Source organism: Trichogramma pretiosum, unplaced genomic scaffold (genome assembly GCF_000599845.2).
Source record: "Trichogramma pretiosum strain Unisexual culture from Peru unplaced genomic scaffold, Tpre_2.0 scaffold48, whole genome shotgun sequence".
NCBI classification, from domain to species: Eukaryota; Metazoa; Arthropoda; class Insecta; order Hymenoptera; family Trichogrammatidae; genus Trichogramma; species Trichogramma pretiosum.
Genome location: NW_019641228.1, coordinates 615,632 through 635,066, shown reverse-complemented (window position 1 = coordinate 635,066; position 19,435 = coordinate 615,632). Strand labels below are relative to the sequence as shown.

At 43.4% G+C, this 19,435-nt stretch overlaps 1 protein-coding gene across 1 annotated transcript; it reads left to right on the top strand.

Moving 5' to 3' along the window:
- Positions 1-10,081: 10,081 nt before the first annotated feature.
- Positions 10,082-18,656, top strand: LOC106648125 (pro-resilin-like). The gene is made up of 4 exons (XM_023458323.1): positions 10,082-10,167; positions 14,349-14,618; positions 18,000-18,384; positions 18,493-18,656. Exons 1-4 carry the CDS (start codon positions 10,147-10,149, stop codon positions 18,654-18,656), a joined length of 840 nt encoding a protein of 279 aa, XP_023314091.1. The 5' UTR covers positions 10,082-10,146.
- The last annotated feature ends 779 nt before the right edge of the window (positions 18,657-19,435 follow it).

Sequence of the window (19,435 nt, the reverse complement as noted above, 5' to 3'; positions counted from 1 at the left end):
GTTGCAGCATTCCAGAAAAGCGCACGAGGATTTCTTTGAAATAAATATTGGTGTTTTGCTCTATTGATGTCTCTCGAGTGGTGGTAACGAAGTCGTTGCTTTGTACAAAAAGCTCACGATATTTTTTTTCCTATCAAAAGGTGCATTTTAACATTTATTGGAAAATAAAATTAACTTACTGCCTTTCGAATCATATGTATGGTTTCCGGGTAAATTTCCGCTCTTTTGGTCGCAAAAAAAAATAAAAATCCAATTAAAGCATATAAAGAAAGAATATAATATATTCATGAATTTGTGGGTATAACATTATATGAGACAAGACCTCTTTAATCTCGTTGAAAAGTCGATAAAGAAAATAGTCAGCACAAAAAAAAAGAAATCCAATGGCAAACATTTGAAAAATTCATTTAAAAAAAGCGCATCTACTCGGATGCCTGATATAAACGAAGTGCCATTCATTTTCGGTGGGCTCGTTAAAAAAAATTTTTTAGCCAAAAGTCGGTTATTAAAATGCTCCGATTGTGAAAAAAGCTCGCGCGCTCGTATCGTCGTTGCTATGCATTTACAAGCCCTATAGCAGTACAGAGCCAGTGTCCATGTGAAAGGCTGCGCGTGGAAAAGTAAAGAAAGGATTCACTTGGGCTCTCTTATTCGAAAGCTTGATCTTTCGTGGTTTTTAGCCGATTCAGCTTATTATCGAGCTTTCGTTGCTCGGGGGGAGGGAGCTTGCGCTCAACTTGTATAACGACGTCTGGCATTGTCCAGCGCCTATTAAAAGCTCGTAGGTGCGCGCACGGGTATCTCCATTATCTTCCCCTGGCAACGAGAGTTCAAGTCCTCCCGGCTCCCACTCCACGTCTCTTTGCTCACTTACATACAAGAGCATAGCAGGCGCCGTCGCCGCTTCTAGGCAAGCACCTTAACGAGGTCATGACGAGAGAAAGACACTGTATAGTCCCTTTTTTAATTTTTACACTTACCCATGTTTGTCCTCTCCCATAGTCGTTTTTCTTCTCCGTCTTTCTCACTTTTTCTCTCTCCCGTTCAAAGCACAGTGATTTTGGGGATAAAACGAGAAAGGGAGAGAGCGAGAGAAGCGAGACTTGATGGTTTACATGTATAGGAAACTTGAGTGTCGTGTAGTACCAGTAGCTGCGCTGTTTTTTTTATACCTCCAGCGCTCGTGCCCGACCGCTCGACGCGGAAAATCCTGTGTGCTGTACTTGCAGCGATTTAATTGGAAGTCATCGTCGAGTTTCGGCCAACGACCAATTACTATCTTAATTTCTTTGTCAGCTTCGCCACTTTTACGTTTTCTTTTCTCCTTTTTTTTTGTACGAGCCTTCTGTAGCTCTCTGTGTATGTGTCTCTCTTGGTGTGAGTGTGCCTGCGGAACTGCTGGGATATATACATACTTCGTTACCGAGGTTATTACACACAAATAGCAAGCAACGACGAGGACGCGCCGTATCGTTTTTCTTTTTTTCCACGCGAAAAGAATAACGAAGAATATTATTATGTCGTTGGAGTAGTATTTTTCTTTTCTCTTTTTTGCTCGTACTGCAGTTCCTGCGCGATGTGAAAAAATGTATATAAATCTATTGAAACAAATTGAAAGCACTTGTCTTACTAGCGAGTCAGGGGCTGATATAACGGAAGATTATAAGGTGCCGGTGGATGCGAATCTTCAGAATTACGTAATCTTCACGGGAGTTTCAATGAAACCTCAAGGCTTGTTAAATACGCATCCAATAGCGAATACATTTTTGCGAGTTTCCTGGGTGAGCAAAAAAAAAATTAATTCCCAAGGAAAGAATTCCAACCCCGAGTCCAATAAACGCGCTAACACTCGATGCTCCATCTAAAGCATCATGGGAACGCAATGCGCTGCTTGTTTACAGACAGGACTTTTGGCGTTTATACCGCTCGCTTCAATTCCTCCGAACTGGCATCGACATTTCAGTGTAATGTTCACAAAACTAATGGGGAGGATAACGAAGCTCGTGAAATTGCATTGCGCCAAGACCTTACACAGAACCTTCGCAGTTGGATAAAACTTTTAGCGGTTAATGAAGTTGATCATCGCAAAAATAATCAGGCTGAACAGACCTAGATATCATTGGCATTAATTAATTGAATACAGATTTGAACAGGCGATTATAGTTGGCCATTAAATCAATTACCAGTGTAAATGCTAAATGGGCGTCCGTAAAATTACTATTAGCGAGTGAGTGCACACTATTACTGTAATTGTTAATTTCAGACATGGAAAAAACGACATTCGAACTAAAACAAACGACCTTGAAAGTTTGCGATTAAAATTGACTAATTACTGGCCAAATTCTGAAGTGTCGTATCGAGAAAGAAGTAAATGAATAAAGAGTGATTTTATTCTCGAGAATATTTATTCTCGCAGTAGAGTGATAAAAAATAATAAGAAGAAAGAAGCGGAGACCACCGGAGCCATTTAGAGTAAACGTTAGCGAAAAGAAAGTGAACAGAAGCTTTGCATAGCAAAATAACGTATCAAAGATATGTAATAACACGAGTAATATCTTGACGGTATTACTTGCCAATTTTTTTTCTCTCTTCTTCTGTTTGTCCTTGAGAATTATTTCGCATGCGGAAGTACTCTTCTATACATACATATGTTTCACCACTTGTACCTACAACTCACTTGCTCGGTTTATTTCGATCATTCAATACAGTTGAGCTGGCGCTGCTAGCGCACAAAAGATGGCCTCTTTTTGAGTTTACATGATTTACAATTTATTAGCATCTTACAATACATTATCAAAATTTTACAAAACATTTTCAAATGAAAAACGCGTGTTTCTTTTTTTTTCAGTAACACAAAAGAGCGGAGCGTTGAAAAGAGTATGTTCGCGGGGTAAAAAATTCTTGATAACCTGCTTCAGCTAAAGTCGGAGAGGAAGGGGGGCGCTTTTATGAATCTTTGATACAGGCTTTATGAATTTAATTTTCAAAAGGAGATAAAACCCGTCTTATTAAGGTAAAAAGATGACTTATCGTGAGTTTTACATTTATTTAACATGATTTTGAAGAGGAGCAAAGAAAATCTTTTCGAAACAAATATTTTATTAAGCAATCTTGTAAAAAAAATTGTGTGCATAAAATTAACCATAAAGTAGGTTGAAAAATGTTCAGAGCTCCCTTTAAATTCTGAACTTTTGCAACAAATGCTGAAGGTTCATAACAAACGAACGATAGATCAGCCAAGCTGACATTGGGCTGGAGAAGCGTGAGATCGACGAGACATCATTAATATCGGCTGCAAAACTCTCTTGGTGGCCTTATGTGTGTGTGCGGGAGTCTGTATAGCTTACGAACAGGCCATGAAAAACATAAAGCCGAAAGCTCGCTCCACGGATAATTAACTAAAACGTAGAGTGAGAGCGAGCTAGCTAGAGTGTGCAGTGGGATGTATGTGCAGCTAGCTCAAACCCGTGTGTAAGAGTAATCGATCACGCAACTTTACTGACTCGGGTCACGAAGCGACTCACCGCGGACAAATGACCCATCCAAGGTCGATACCATCTGCGCTATAGACTCGCTATAGACTAGCGATAGATGCGCCATAGATGGCCCGACGACTATTATAGGAATGTCATGCTCAAACGACCCTGATCCAACACGTAAGCTTTTGGCCTATCTTATTCCTAAATGAGATTGCTAAACGAATTCAAGTGTGCAAGCATTATCAAAAATTTTTTTCGATGAATAATTTCTCGACTTGCATTGTTGTGAGTCGCAGCTGTGAGGAATGATTCTGCGTCTGCGAATGTTTCTGTTTTTTTTCTATAAAGATCGCGATGAAGGACACAGTGTCAGACACACAATTAAAGATTATGGAGAACAATTTTTCATCTAAACTACAAAAGGAAAAAAATAACACTCTCACTTTAATTATTTTGTCAAAGCGAGAAAGTAGTTTTGTGTAAAATTATTTATTTTTCAAGGCTTAGCGCTCGCCACCATAAGTCATATATATTTCTGTACAGCTCAAGTGATTTTACGAAATTTCTCAGCATGCATGCTGCTAAGGTAAACCGCGCGAAAGTCAAGCATCTATACTGTACGAACATATCGCTGCAACCCACGAAAGTAAATAAAATTGCTCTCACGCGAATAGAATTTATCACACTCCGCGCGAGGCTTTATTTCGATCTTTCGTTGGATGCAAAACCGCTTGCGAGCCGGAGAAAAGTTTCAGGCACACTACCCGAGCGGCCATTAAAAAAACTGAAGTAGAGTCATATTCTCGCGCGTAATTAGCAGTCAGCACACAAGCGCGTCCACCTCGGCATCCATGGTAGGAAGGAAAAAGCGATTGTTCTAACAGTAAAAATTCATCAAAATATGACAATTGAAGAGTGTAGAATATTGCTCTGTAACAGAAAATTCTAAACGAAGTAGACACGTTATGTTATTGAGTTTTGGAGTATTACACATCGATATTGGTATTTTTTTTAAGTCATTCGTTTCATACTGACTTCTGAATATACATTTGATAGCAGAAAATTTGTTTCGCGTGTTATTGAAAAATACAAACGTTAATATATTTAATAATTTGGCGACTAAGAAAGTTTCGAAAAGTATTGAAAAATGTCATCGGCGATGCGTACGTGAGTTCATGAAAAATCTTGATGAGAAAAAACAACAACACGTGTCTCCCGACAAGAAGATAAAGCCTGAAACTTTGGCCGACAAAATAATGCAACTTGACGAAGCGAAATTGACTCAACTTGTAATAAATAAATATATCTATAGGTATAGTGAGGGAATATAGCCGCTGTGCGCCTGGGCACACAATTTAATCGCTATATATTGACTTCTGAACTGCAGTGCAGCTTCTCGCACGCTCGCCCAAGAAGAAGTTTATCCGCGTTATCGGGTGGTGAAGCTGAAAGAGGACGGCCAACAGCAGGTGGGGGGATCGACGCGGGGCTGGAAAGCGAGGATTTGATCTAACGCCTAGCGCCAGAAGCAACAAGAAAGATTAATTAAAGCTTAAGCGTCCAAGTTAATTATTGTTCGTTAAGTAGACACTCTTGCCTTCTAGCTGCTGCAGCTCCTCTTTCGTCGGGGCTTTCAACTCTCACGAGGTAGCCCCGGCTCGGTTGGCTCTTTACGCGTCTCTATACGTGTGAGTGCATTTACAGACTCTCGCGCACAAACTTGCGCGAGCGCGCGCGATTTGTAAAAGGTCGCGGGGAACTGCCACACCTGGACAAAGTTTTAATTGACGGGAAACTTGCGCTTAAAGGTTTACTCGGCATAACCCTGCTGAGGCTAGTTTTCCTCCGGGATATAACAGATTTTCGCGACTCGCCGAGCCGGGATTTGCTATTGAGTCTTATGTATCATGTAACCCTACACACATACTGACATGAATTGGAAAACAAAAGGTGAGCTCGTGTATTACCGAGTGCGCGCGAGGCCTTTGTTAACTATGCCGGACTTTTGTGAACTACCTTGTATACTAGCACGTGCGTATGTGTGTGCACAATTGAGTTTTATTTATTGACAGACGAAACAACTGACTTGATTGAAAAGGCGAGTCTGTATGAGCTTGTACGAGACCGATAGGACGAATATTAATAAGAACTAGCGCGTACAGCAGTTCCAACTACTCATACGTATGTTGTACGAGTGGTCGATTTGTGCCTCTGTAACCGACTGCAATTTCGCCTGCAATCTCGTTGAAATCTTTGTGCTCGAGTACCCAACTGCGTTTGGACGCTAGTACTCCGAAACCTCGTCATTTGCACTGGTTACTTATTAAAATCTTTGTTTAGTTCTATACTAGAATCACATAGTTGAATTGGCTGACAACGAGAAAACCGGATTCTTTACATTTCGAGACGTTCAGGCATTTGATTGTCGAGTATTTTCATTGAGACAAGATGTAACGAGTGATATAATCAATTAGATAACGCTAAAAACGACCTATAGTGCAGTCATTGTTTTTAGTTTCTTCAGGGGTTGGTTAGTTTCTTCAGGTTTCAAAGGGAATCTCGATTATTTTTTTCAAATTCTAGAGTAAATGCAAAAAATATTCATTACGAAATTTCTAGTTACTTAACTGCTTTTCAATCTACTGGAATAATAATTACACGGCAGTATCAATCATTTTGTTCTATTCGTAGCAAGATTGAAATAGCCCTTTTATGAAAATCTTTTTTATGCATACATTGCGCCATTCGACCTGTTCGTTCAAAAACAATTTTCACGCAACTTTGTTCAGGACAAAAAATGTTAAAGTGATAATAAAATATAATTTATGTAAAATTTAAAAATAATCAAGCAGATTACAGTAAGGAACGCGAGACTCTCTGTGGCACTCGATCGATTATTATTGCACATCTCTCGCTCTCACTCCGTGTATGCGTGCAGCGATCGTTGGCAATTAATTGAGATCGCACACCCAGCTCTAGTTTGTGTAAAAATTTTGCGCAACGTCAAAATTTGCTTTGGCGCTCCGCAACTGCACTCGAATTTTTTCGTCTTCACGGCCCCTTGATATCGTCGGGCGAAAATCTTGCACAGCCCTCAGCGCGAGGCCCGTTCGGCCGATTGCGAATTTAATTATTACCTCACGGCACGTAATAGCTGGCACTACTATTCGCTCATAAGAGAGCAGCAGCAGCAGCAGCAGCAGCAAGAGCGTAGCCGTGTGCATCCGCATAGACGTACAAGCACACGAGGCACAAACCACACGGGCTCGAGAGCAGTGCAACGACGAGTCGAAAAAAGTGAAAGCCTTTTGTCTCTCTAATTAAGAGGAAAAAGAAGCTTGCTTGCTCGCGCACTCGAGCAAGCGAGTGTGTGCCTTATTTCACATGCGCGCGCGTAAGGTATGCGTCTTCAAGAAGGCCCGCAACGAACGAGTGCGATAACGATCTCATTTAAATTTGGCCCTATTTGCTTGATAATTGCGCGCGGCGCTTCGCACTGCTGCTTGTTTGTTCGCACTGCTTGTTGCAGCTGACGTTGTAGTTGTTGCTTGCGCTGCCGCTGTTATACCCAAGTAAACCAAGTCGTTGATGCGTTTTGACAAACGACTAGCCGCCCGTAGGAGTACACGAATGATACGCAACTTCACGAGCGCGTTAAAAATCAAGAAGCAAATTGTCCTTCCATTGCTACATAACTTCGAGCCCTGCGCGAGAAATTTTTTTTATTTCCTCGCAACGTCAGCGGGTTTCGTCTTACAATGAATCTCACAACGAGGACAAAAAAACCAGGGCAGTGAATATTTTTTATTATCTCGAGACTGCTTTCTAGGCACATAGGAATTTTTTTCCTCAAGGTTATGGTCTTCGACTGAGCTATGATGCACTGCGACGATCCGCACATGTATAGGTATGAAACTCACACCGAGCGTGTGACTTGACGTGTTTTTATGCCCAATATAGATTTACAATGGTCACGACTGTTTGCTTTGTTTGTCACAAAACCCGTTGATTTTGTTTCGATGCTTTACAATACAACGAGATGATCGGTGAGAAAGTGACGCGACCTTGATGCATCATTTCTAGAAGAAAAGGTTAAGCTGTCTGCTAACAACCAGTCATCTCTGTCAATTTAATTTTGAAATTTTCTCAAAGTGATAAAAATGAAATTTTTCACAAAAGTCCAATCAACATGATGAAATGTTTCGCGCAGCCATTAAAATGTATTGGGCATCAATGAGAATTGTGCTCGCATCTCATAATGTAAGTTATAATTGTCACTCGCTCCACAGGCAAGCAGCGCGTTATAATTTCCCGACAAAATGTTGCGTGAAAATTAGAATAATGAAGCTCGCGTGCGACAGAGAGAACTTTTGATCATCATAATTATTTATTTCACAGCTATTGTTTCTTACGCTGGTGCGTACAACATCGCGCTTTATAGTTGTTCGCGTTGCAAATGAAAAGAAAAACGTGTCCAACAATAAATTAACACGAAATATGGACGCAGCCGCACGAGCTATAAGTAATGCATTTTTTCTCCTCGTTTTATGTAAAATAACTATACAAGACAAGGCATGCACGAATAAAAATCTCGATGTCGAATTTCACACGATCTTTTTCCATAGTTGCATGGACGAGATAAACTATATAATAGCTTAACATAATAACATGGGTCATCGCAGCCCTATAATCATTAATTTCCCAATGCAAATGTAACAGCATCGGTAAGAGCAGCTGAGCAACCTATATACCTATAAGTACATAAGCGTGCAATGGACCTACATGATTTGCATCGTGCAGTCGCGCGCGACCTACTTTCTGCGCGCGCGAAATAAAAGGCATACACTGACACTCGGAATTTTTCTCGTAAAAATTCATCTGGTTCATAGCCGTGCCCGGCAGAGCTACGAAAAAAAGGACTCGCGGCGAGTGCGAAAAAAGACAGGCAGGCCCAAATTTACGCATACAAAGGCTGCTTGCGCGTGGCTAACAAAGTCTCAATTACCTAATTAGCCAAGCGTCGGCGGCAGTGGCGGCGCAGCGTCAGTGAGCAGCCAAGCGTTGAACGCGAGTAGCCTGGATTATCCCACGAGATGAGGTAATCGCTTGCTTTGCGCCAGGCTAGCCTCTCGCTATGCTTTCTCTCTATCTCTCGCGCGCTCCTGCTCGAGCCGCTGCCACCGCCGTACGAAGCTACTGCTATAGTCATGCTCGCGCGGGATCGAATCATATCACGCGGGTGCGAGCATCAAACGGCGCAGAGCCGGAAACACCGCGAGGTATGCGCGCTCGAGAGCTTCTTTTTTTGCGCCTAGCTCGCACGTGCCCCGGGTGAGCGTTGCCTCACATCGCACGAACTCACGCACATCAAAGCTGCAGGAGAAATCGATGCACACTCGAGCAGCGGTAACGGGGGCCGCGCGCGCATTTTTTCCGAAAGACGTGCGAGGAAAAATTGGCATCCCGACGCGTATACAACGGGGGGGGCTAGGCAGTCAAAATTTTTCGCAGTCGTAACGATTTCGCCATGCCAGAGCAGTGCGTCAACTGGCGCAGCTCGCTCCGCGATGATGATGCTAAGGTTTACCTGCGATTTTGCAAATGAACGATTGCGCTGTCAGCTAGCCGCTCTGCTTAATGTCTAACGGCTCGAGTGTAGGCGCGAATATATGCGTGCATATATTTTTTCGAATACGATTTTAATGCGCTGGTATTTCGCACAGCGTCCAATTTGCCTCTTAAATACTAATGATTTTTTGATTGATGCTGCTTTGATATAATTCAGTTTTGCGTAGATGAAAATGCTTAAAGAATATTAAATTAAATCAGACTAACCGACGGACTTTCAATTTTCGAGTGAAGCAAATAATTTTTCCGGGTCCACTTTTCATCTGAACTCGTTATATTGTCAAAACGTTTTAATAGGACGCGTAACGATCATCGATCCTTGCGTAATACTATTGAAGAACAAAATATTTGCATGACACGTGCGTCGAATTCTTCTTCTTTTTTGTTTGTGACTAATCAACACCTTATGATCGATACGCGAAACTAGTCGATTGAACTTCGTTGTATTGTATACCTCGACCGCCTTGAGACAACAAAGCCCACAACAAACACACATGGAACAAAAGGCTCGAAAAAAGTGTTGCTTCAGCGAGAGGGACAAATGGTCGATTTGCTGAAACCGAACGTGTCGAAAGTTAATACACGGTACCTCCCCCTACCATCATAATCTTTGAGAGAGGAGCACGAGAGATCGATCATCCGATAGCGAATAATCTATTTGTATGCTTTCCTCCACTTTTCTTTCTCCTGCTGCTGCTGCTGCTGGAGGTATATACGCGCTTATGCGAAACCACAGGAAGTGAGCGCGCACACCACCACACCGCGACTCGACTGCTGCTTGCCTCCGCTGCTGCTGCTGCTCAAAGCGACTCTCGAGCATATATAAGACTAGTACATCAGTGCCTCGGGCATCACTGCACTTGAACAGTTCAACCTGACCAGAGAGCACAGTTCAACGGATTTTTTCGCTCTTTTTTTTCTCCTCTTCTCTCTCTCTTCTTGTCGAGTCTCGCTCTCGCCCCGAGTAGTATCTCAGATTATAGATCGCCAGCAGCAGCTGCCGTTTGTACATTCAGCAGAGATCTAATCGTCCGCAGCTATGGACAAGGCTATAGCAAAGGTAAAATTCGAAAAACGAAATAATGTGGTCGACGCGCTGTTCAGTTTTTTTTTCTCGCGAGTGCTCTGTTTTATTCGTCCAGCATCAAGAATCTTGGCATCGAGTACTGTGTGTATCAGAAATTCGTCTCGAGCTTTTTCGCCTCTGCGGAAAGTCGGCTAAGTATCGCAGCGTTTAAATCAAGCATCGCTAGTTCGTACATCAGACAAGGTATCGTACAATGTGTATAAGTTGTGCCAAAAAGCTACGCTGCACCTTTGCTTGGGCCAGCATCGATTGTGTCGTTGATTAACAAATTAATTTTCCGAGCGTTCAATTATTCCGGCGTAAATTCTACATTCGAAATTGCAAAATTAATTACTACGAAAGCTGGCCAGGCTATAAAGTACAGGGGGCTGCGCACAATGGCAGATCGAGTATACGGCGCAGCAGCAGCAGCAGCGGCAGCAGCCGGGTAGCTCGTACAGCCAGCAAGCTTAAGTCATTGAGTATGCCAGCTTAATCTGCGAGCGTACCGGCGGCTGCAGGCAGGGCCCCAGTCGGAGCCAGTCAGGGATGTTCAAGCATATAGGGCGGATTACCTGTATCTTTCTAAATCTCTCGCTTTCTCTCGCTGCCAGACGTGATATGTAGTGGCCCAGTATCATACACACACGCATACAGCAACGCGTTACTGGCTGTAGCATCACGTGCGGATAGTATCTAAATTCCATCTATTCATGCATTCAGTTTCGTATCCTGCAAATGCACGCGCGTAATCGTAACATGTCTCACAACGCATCGACTGCCGCGTGGCCTGTTTAATATTTTATAAATATACTGGTGAAACTCATAAGCTCGAGATGGGTTTTATATTTAAATACGCATAAATTGTTCGGGCTTTGTCTTTGCTCCTCGAAACTTACTCGGAAAAGTTTTCTCTCCCTCTCTTTGGGATGAAACTTTGCCGGACTTTAATATCCAGGTACGATCGAGCGAAACATTCGGTTTCATTATTGTCTCGACTTAATATCCGCGTGGGCTACTGTGGGATCTTTCATATCCGCAATGCAAGGTGTAACAGACGCGCACGGCTGATCGTTTTTGCTCGTATCTATTTGATGAGCTTTCGTTCTGCGCGAGATATCTAGTAGCTGGCCAAACAAACACGTGTACCCAAGATTCGAGCTTAAGCTGTTTTTTCATTATCGCACGCACTGCATTCGTAAAAAAATGACTCTCAAGCTTTTGTTTTCTTTCTTATGGGTACACAGTCAGTCGGTACTCCCCGAGCGCGAGCACACACACACATACACGCGCGCGAATTTCAATATCCGCGTGGCTGGACTGTTTTCGAGCCTGTAGCTCTTTCTTTCTGTCTCTGTCTGTCTGTCTGTCTATCGGGAAAAGAAAGACATTGGAATCCTTCTGCTCTTGTGTCTATTGTATTGTATATGCAGAGAAAGACCGAGAGCCAAAGAGCTAGCACGGAAATAATATGAATTTAAAGACACGGAAAGCATCGATTCCTTTTCATTTCCCAATAAACCGACACCAATGATGCTCTCGTCGCACGCACGAGCTATTCCGTTTTTTTTTTAATCAATTCGCTGCTACGTCGCTATACTATATGAAATTCAATGGAAACTAGTCTTTAATCACAGAGTCGAGAGGCAGGCGTAATGATTGCACATTGAAATTCGTAAACGTACGCACGGGCGTGCATTTAAATAGACAAGATCTAATGTTCAATGGGATTTGCAAGCTCCCATAAACGCGCGTGTATTAAAGCGCGCCCCGTTAGAGAGAGAGAGAGTGAGATATATAGAGAGGTGGATTATCGAAAATTGACCTACATGCATGGGGCGGTAATAATTTTTCATCGAGTGCCCGGCTGATATTGATAAATTCATTAAATAATTTTGACGTGGGCGAATAAAAAATAAATGTAAAATTTCTTGAGCTGACGCGACGTGTGACACGTAGATTAGTACGGTCGAGCTTGTGTATATTGCAGTGCGCCAGAGCTGGGCTTATTGTTCCTGCTCATATAGTCGAATAGAGTCAGAAAGTGAGGTGTTTTCAGTCGAACGGAGCCTTTGATTCGAATTCGTCGGGGCTGCCACTAGCGAGCGAGCTCCACTCTATAGCTGCGAGTACCTATATACACGCGCGTGCATGAATGCCCCCCGATATGCATGTATATGTATGTATATGCATGCGCGCGTAGGATACGAGTGCAGCAGCGTGCACGTTTAATCTCATCGTTATATAGTTGACTGAATTCATACATTTTATAGATGCGATGGCTTAACTTTTCGGATTTGGCCGCGGCTCCGAAACAGCCAATTGCTTTTCTTTGCCCGATAAAAAAAAATGAGTAATTACCGCCGCTGCTGGCTAATCTTTACGTATATATAAACAAGCTGTATTGTACGCGCGGAGGGAGTTAAACAGCAACGCGATCTGGCCGCGCGCAATAAAGAAACACGAGAATCATCGGAAATAGAAAATATAATATTGTAGAGCAAACAGAGACAGCGGCGCGATTCAATGGCAAATAATCGATTTTATCTCCGTGTCTTTGCAGCGATTAAATAGCTGTATAGCGCGCGATCCGTAATTACCAGTGTCTCGATCGTAAGCGCGAGTATGGCTAGTTATGCGCGTGTGTATCGCTCGCCTCTGAACGGGAGACAGAGAAAAGAAGCAATTCGCTCGTACAAGAATGAAAAGTAAATCGCTGCGAGGTTGCGCAACGAGCTCGCGCGCGTTATACATGTGTAACACAACGAATCGTAACAAAAACCAGGCGAATTACATATAGCACCGGTGAAAGATGATGCACTTTTTTCGCGTGATACTCCGGCGCAGCGATCAGATGCGTTGCGGAGATCACGCAGCCGGTTGAATTGGAAAAAAGCTATAAATGCTTGATTCATAAAGGAGCATATCGCACGCACGGCAAACAACGACGTTTCCGCCTAGCGAATCGCGCGGGATATTAAGTTCTATTCAGCACACAGGGTTACGCGTTCGCATCCCAATCTCGAGAGCGGGAGGATTTCTTCGCATAGAATATTATATATTATAACGATACAAATATAATGTATATAAGCTCAGCAGTCACACATACGTACAATCGTGAAAGCAGACGCGTGTGACACGTTACACGGGCCTGTATTGCAACGAATGCATATCTCGAGCTGCATGCCACGTATAATAAACATTATTTGCCGCTACGTAGCGAGCAATTTATTTTCTAATTAGCTCGCTTCGCGCACTCTATACAGCAGCTGTATCCTATTGACGATATCGCCTTTTTTTGCTCTTTCAAGAGAGAGAGAGCCTCGAGTGGCGTAATATCGAATGAGTTTGAAGAAGATATGAATTATATAGCCCGAACGAATCGATGCGTATTGTAATATTATGCACGCGAATGCTAATGTCTGAAAGCAATTCGATAGATCTCGATGCTATATTTGCTCTCGTAACGGCTGCGCGTTATATTATTATTTGCTCTACGCTTCGAAAGTATTGCGCGAGAGATGTGAAGTGCACTATGCATTTTGAAATATGGTGCATATTTGTCGATGTAAGTCGCGCGCGCGCTTCTGCAGCGTCAATGTTTATTTAATCGATACTCAATAAGGCTAATTTGAATGCGTGATAAAGTTGCATAAATTTTTCGTGCGAGGTGTTGCAAAAAAAAATGAAAATAAATAAATAAATGAGTGCCATCTCTGCGCGGGCTCCGATGTTTTTATTACATTCTTGCCGCGCGATGGAATATAGAATATATCCGTAGTTTGTGGATCGTGTTATTACCGACACAATATGGCTGAAATGATGAAGCCATAGGCCTCGAATTGTGAAACCGGGCTTACATTTACACCCATAAAAGTGAACATAAACTGCATAAATCATCATTTTATTTTAACAAAAATGTATATAATAAATAAATATGCAGCTGGGCGCAAAAAGCTCCGGTTTCATTTTGTTTTTTATCTGTACTTATAACGATCGTAAATTATTCGACCGCCCGAGAATCGATCGAATATCATCGTCCTTGGTTATAGAAGGAGGAGAAGTTAGAGCGCGACTCTGAATACGCACAGTGACGGATTGCCTGGAGCGCGATGATCGGCGTTAAATCTGCATACATATTCGATGAACAATCATGCACGTCTGATTTTGCGCAGGTCATAGTGACGTTTGGCCTGATGTGCGGCTTGTCATTGGCCGAGCCCCCGATCTTGAGCAGTCAGTACGGCGTACCAGCGGTGACACCGAGCAATTCCTACGGGCCTCCGAGCTTAGGCGGCGGCAACGCGGGATACGGACAGTCGCAAGCTTCGCTGACTAACAGCTACGGGGTGCCCCTCGGGGACGAAGGTCATGGCGGCGGTCACGGAGGTGGCGGCCACGGAGGCAGCGGACACGACGAGCATCAAGATTACATCGACAGTCAGGTTTGTTCCTTTTGCTACGTTATAATGACGTTGCGGAGCTGGATAAGGGCCTAAATTGGCATTGATTGGGTGGCTTAACGAGATTTTTTTAAGCGGGAAAATGAGAAATAAAAGTCGACTCGAGGCACATGTGTTGTGCGGCTCGGCATACGTACGTAACTTGCAAAAGAGTAATTATTTCCCAGCGTCGTCGAGATGATCGTCGCTGCACGTACTCGCGAAAGCATCAGCTGCGCCGGGGTAGAAAAAAAAAGAGGCGCGAGAGAAAAAAGGGAGCTTACTTTCACGGTTGTTCGTTAAGAAAATTATGGGTTTCTCGCCTAAATAAGTGCTTTGCTCTAGGGGCTGCGCGACGCCATGAGAATTAGCAAAAGTTCCTTCCAAGTTTCGAGGCATTTGTTGATTTGCTTGTACGTATATAGCACATTCAGCCGCGCATTCAGCAAGCGCCGAGTCTTGCGCCGCGTGTGTTTGTGCGCTCATAACGAGCGGGGCTACGAACAATCGAGTCGTCGTCGTCGTGGCGCGCAAGCATCGCAAGCTCGCACACCTCGGCCCGTTGTGCGTTTTGTGCTCTGCATCCGGCGGAATGACTTCCATACACGCACGCGTTTTTTTTGCCCCATGCGTCCTTGATGCTTTAATGCGCATTGTTGCCTCTTTGTTCGCTCTTGCTCTTGATTTAATTCTCGGTAAACGCGAACGCATGAAAAAAAGAAGATGGTGCGCGAATATTAACGGAAAATAAAATTTTGTTTACTCACTCATGTTTGCCGTAGTTATTTTTGATAGACAATAATGTTGCACAAAAGTTCGTATATACGCTAAAACATCAAGCAATTGAATATGTATTGTACGTGTGTAGAGTTCACGTGCAAAACTTTACAAACGAGTAAATAGCATTGCGTACAACTCAATTTCTACGAACGTATTATACTCGGCTGTAAACAAACGTTGGTACATTATACGCGAATAGTGAAGAAAGTTATATCGCTGATCGGTTACTCAAAACCAAATAGAATTATGGAAGCTGCGAGTGCTTGCGTATATTACAAAAGTAAATTATTTGGCAGCGAAAAGGACCAAAATTCTTTCGGATTTATGCGTGGGTAGGATTCTAAGAGCGCACGATGTACATTTTCGGGCTGTATATGCGCGCGCGTGAGAGAGAGAAAGGAGTTGCGAAGATATGTCGAAAGAGTCGCACATATAGTCCTGTTGAGCAAGCAACTCGATCGCAGAGGCGCGAGTCATTAACATTCGTTTTGCGCGTGCTCTCTCTCTCTCGCGTATATATAACGTATAAAGTATACACGTGTAGCGCAGATTGCCATGGGTATTATACGATGGGAATCGGCCATTTGTGGCATGAGTTTTTCACGCTTTTCGCGACTTGTTACACATACACAGACGCACAGCACACATCCATGGACGGGCGCTGAAGCGAACACGAGTACTCACGACGGCACAAGCCTCATCGTCACTTAACCCATATTCCCGCCGCACGAGCAGCACACTGCGCGCTGAACTGCGACGCGCGGCGCATTGTTTACCGAATTTAGATGAAAACATACGCTTATATTGTTGCGCCTCGTGCCCCAGACTGAGCACCTTCTCTTGTTGCGTTTTATATCTCGTTGATGGGAATTCCCTCGCGCGACGCATGCATGTATGCGTCGCACGTAATAATAATATATATTTCGCGATATGCGAAGAGCAGACTTTTTTTACTTAATTATTGCAACGCAGCCGGTATTGCAGCCAGGGAAAAATCGGAAATGTATTAAAGGTTCGATGTATGAACAAACAATTTCAATTACTATCGGTGTATGGGCCGAGTCGATCTTTCTCTCTCTCGAACTTTTAATGAAGAAGCAGTGGAAACGCCAGGAAGTAACAAAAAGAAAAAAAAGGGTCTGCCTAGAATCAGGAGCACGAAATATATATAGATCTCTCGATGTATGTGAATTGGCGTCAGCCCAAGCTACGGTTGCTAGCACTGCTGCTGCTCCAATGTATATCTATCTTTTTCCTTGTTCGTTATATACATCGTCAAATGCGAATAAAACGGACCGTACTTATGGGCAAACAGACGGTTATCTACTCATCTCTGATCAGAGCTGTTATACCTCCCTTTCTCTCTCACTCTATCGCTTGATTATTTTGTAATTCTCTTTTTCTTTCGCGTTTCTTGCTCGATCTTCTTTTTTACGCTCACCCGATATACTCAACGATATACTCTGGCAACTTTAATATATTTCATCTCTCGGTTCTCAATGTGCGGACAATATAAATCAAAAAACAGAATTGATTTGATATTTTAGTGGGACATAAAGATCGAGGAAAGTCTAGCGAGTAAATGTGCATCGTATATTACAATAGCTCGGTGTCTTACAAATATAATACGTGCAGCTGCGCGCTTACGTCAGAGCCCATGAGCCCAAAGTGAGGGATGACTTTACTCGTGCCGCGGCGCGTGCCACACGAAGATGAATATTTTCGAGTCACGAATCAGCACTTTTATTCATATACACCTTTAATGACAATGTAATCGTGTGTTTATACATAGCCGAGGGTGGCCTGCGCGTATACATTATATTATGGACTCTCGGTGGCGAAATAGAGCTCATAGGATGCACGCGATCGATCATCAGCGCCGACGTCCTCATAGAATACACACACACCCACATGTACTCGTAAAAAAATTGAGAGACAAAAAGGTAAATCGCATAGGCACAAAAGCGGACTTTGCGTCGAGAGACTTTTTGTTCCTTTTCTTGCTAGTGAGCGAGCGAGCGAGAGAGAGAGAGAGAGAGAGAGAGATCTTGTTGCGCGAGAGGAGGCGGTTGAAATTTGCCAAGGCTACGTCATCGCTAGTTGCGAGCTGTAAAGGTTTAAAAGCCGAATGCACACTGCTCCTTTTTCTTTGCAAAGGCTCAGAGCGAGAGAGTAATTACCTCCTCGGCTCAACGACGCCAGCCTCTCTGTGTGTTTATACAACCGCACATGTACTAGATTGACTTCACGAAATAGAAGCGAACTACATACAAGTATACCCATATACTCTCGCACACAGATATGTATAGGTACTCCTACGAACGAATATGCATGCTAATCTGTGCTTTAAATTTATGGCCACCGATGATTGATAGCTCACGCGGCCCAGTGCACCCAGAGTCTATTTTTCTTTTTTCCGTATCAGCTCGCGCGACGAGGACGATGACGAGCCCGTGCTCCAAACTCATCCACACAATAATATATAATACACTCTTCCAACCTACGGCTTAGTTTCAAATAATAACTTTTATTAGCTCATCACGAAGTACTTCGTCACAGTCATCGTTGTATGGGTTGAACTTTGATCATTGTGTTGCTTTACAGCCAAAATCGTACGAGTTCGGGTACGCGGTGAAGGACGCCCAGTCCGGCAACGACTTTGGACGCAAAGAAACGAGCGACGGTGAGACCGTGCGGGGCGAGTACCGAGTTCAGCTGCCCGACGGTCGCACCCAGATCGTCACCTACACGGCCGACTGGCGCACCGGATTCCACGCCGACGTCAGGTACGAAGGAGTCGCCCAGTACCCCGAGCAGGGATACGGCCGAGGAGCTAATCAAGGATACGATCTCAACGCCAACAACTACAACAACAATAACAACTACAATAACAACAACAAATACAACTATAATCAGCAGCAGGGCAGCAACGGAGGATACGACTACAATCCGCCGAGCAACAACATCGACTCGGGATATAACAACGCCGGTAAGCAAAACGCTCATGATTACTCACGCACATATCTAAGATATACACAAGCTTGCATATATAATACGTGGACAAAAGAGCAGGATGATCTCCAACGGTCTTTTGCAGGTAATCAAGGAGCGTACAACAATTATAATTCCGGCTACAACAATTACCAATCGGGATACAACGGGGGCAACTCCCTGGACACGAGCAGCTACGCGGACGCAGTGCCTCCTCCGCCGCCCTCGGCGCCGCAGTCGACCTACGGCGTGCCCTACCGCAGGAAATGAGCCTCGAGCCCTCTCGTACAACGACGTCCTGCCAAGCTCAACTCAGCTCATACATATATCTATCCTAACTAACTATACTTTGCATATATACATATACGCGTACGTGTGTATATATTATATATACATGGCCAGTCTGCTCAATCGAGTCTATATACGTAGTATTGCCACTACTATAGGTGTGACGTTGCGAGCGTGTTTGCCTCTCTGCGTTGTTTGTGCCTGAGTACGAATGCCTGTGTATATCTTTGTAAGACGTGATGATTGACTCTCTCTGCTGAAAATAGCAATTTTACCATATCGCGAGTAATTCCATTTGCTGATGATCATTTCTTTTCGAGCCTTGGCATCGCACTTACGTCATTGAGCTGAAACGGAATTAACGGTACATATATATCGCGCGCGCATGTATATACTGTTCCCGTAGTGACATTGAATTTGCCTAGTGGTTTGCCTTTTAAAAACGAACTCCTTCACCTGTGTACCATACAAGATTCTACAATAGATTACTTTCTTCAATCGAGTGCGCCTGATATGTGCGTGAGTGTGCCTGAGAGTCTGCGCGAGTGCATCATGTTTTTTAACCGCACGATAATGCATCATTCTCATATATATAATATGTGTATGTGTCTAGATAAACTCCAGTGTGTATAACTTTCTACTTGACCATGACAATGATGATGTGCTAATGGATTTTCGTTCACATTTGCTCGCAGACGTGTGATTGCAATTCCACGAAAATCTTTCCGACTTGAAAAGGATTCATAATTCTCCACAGTCGG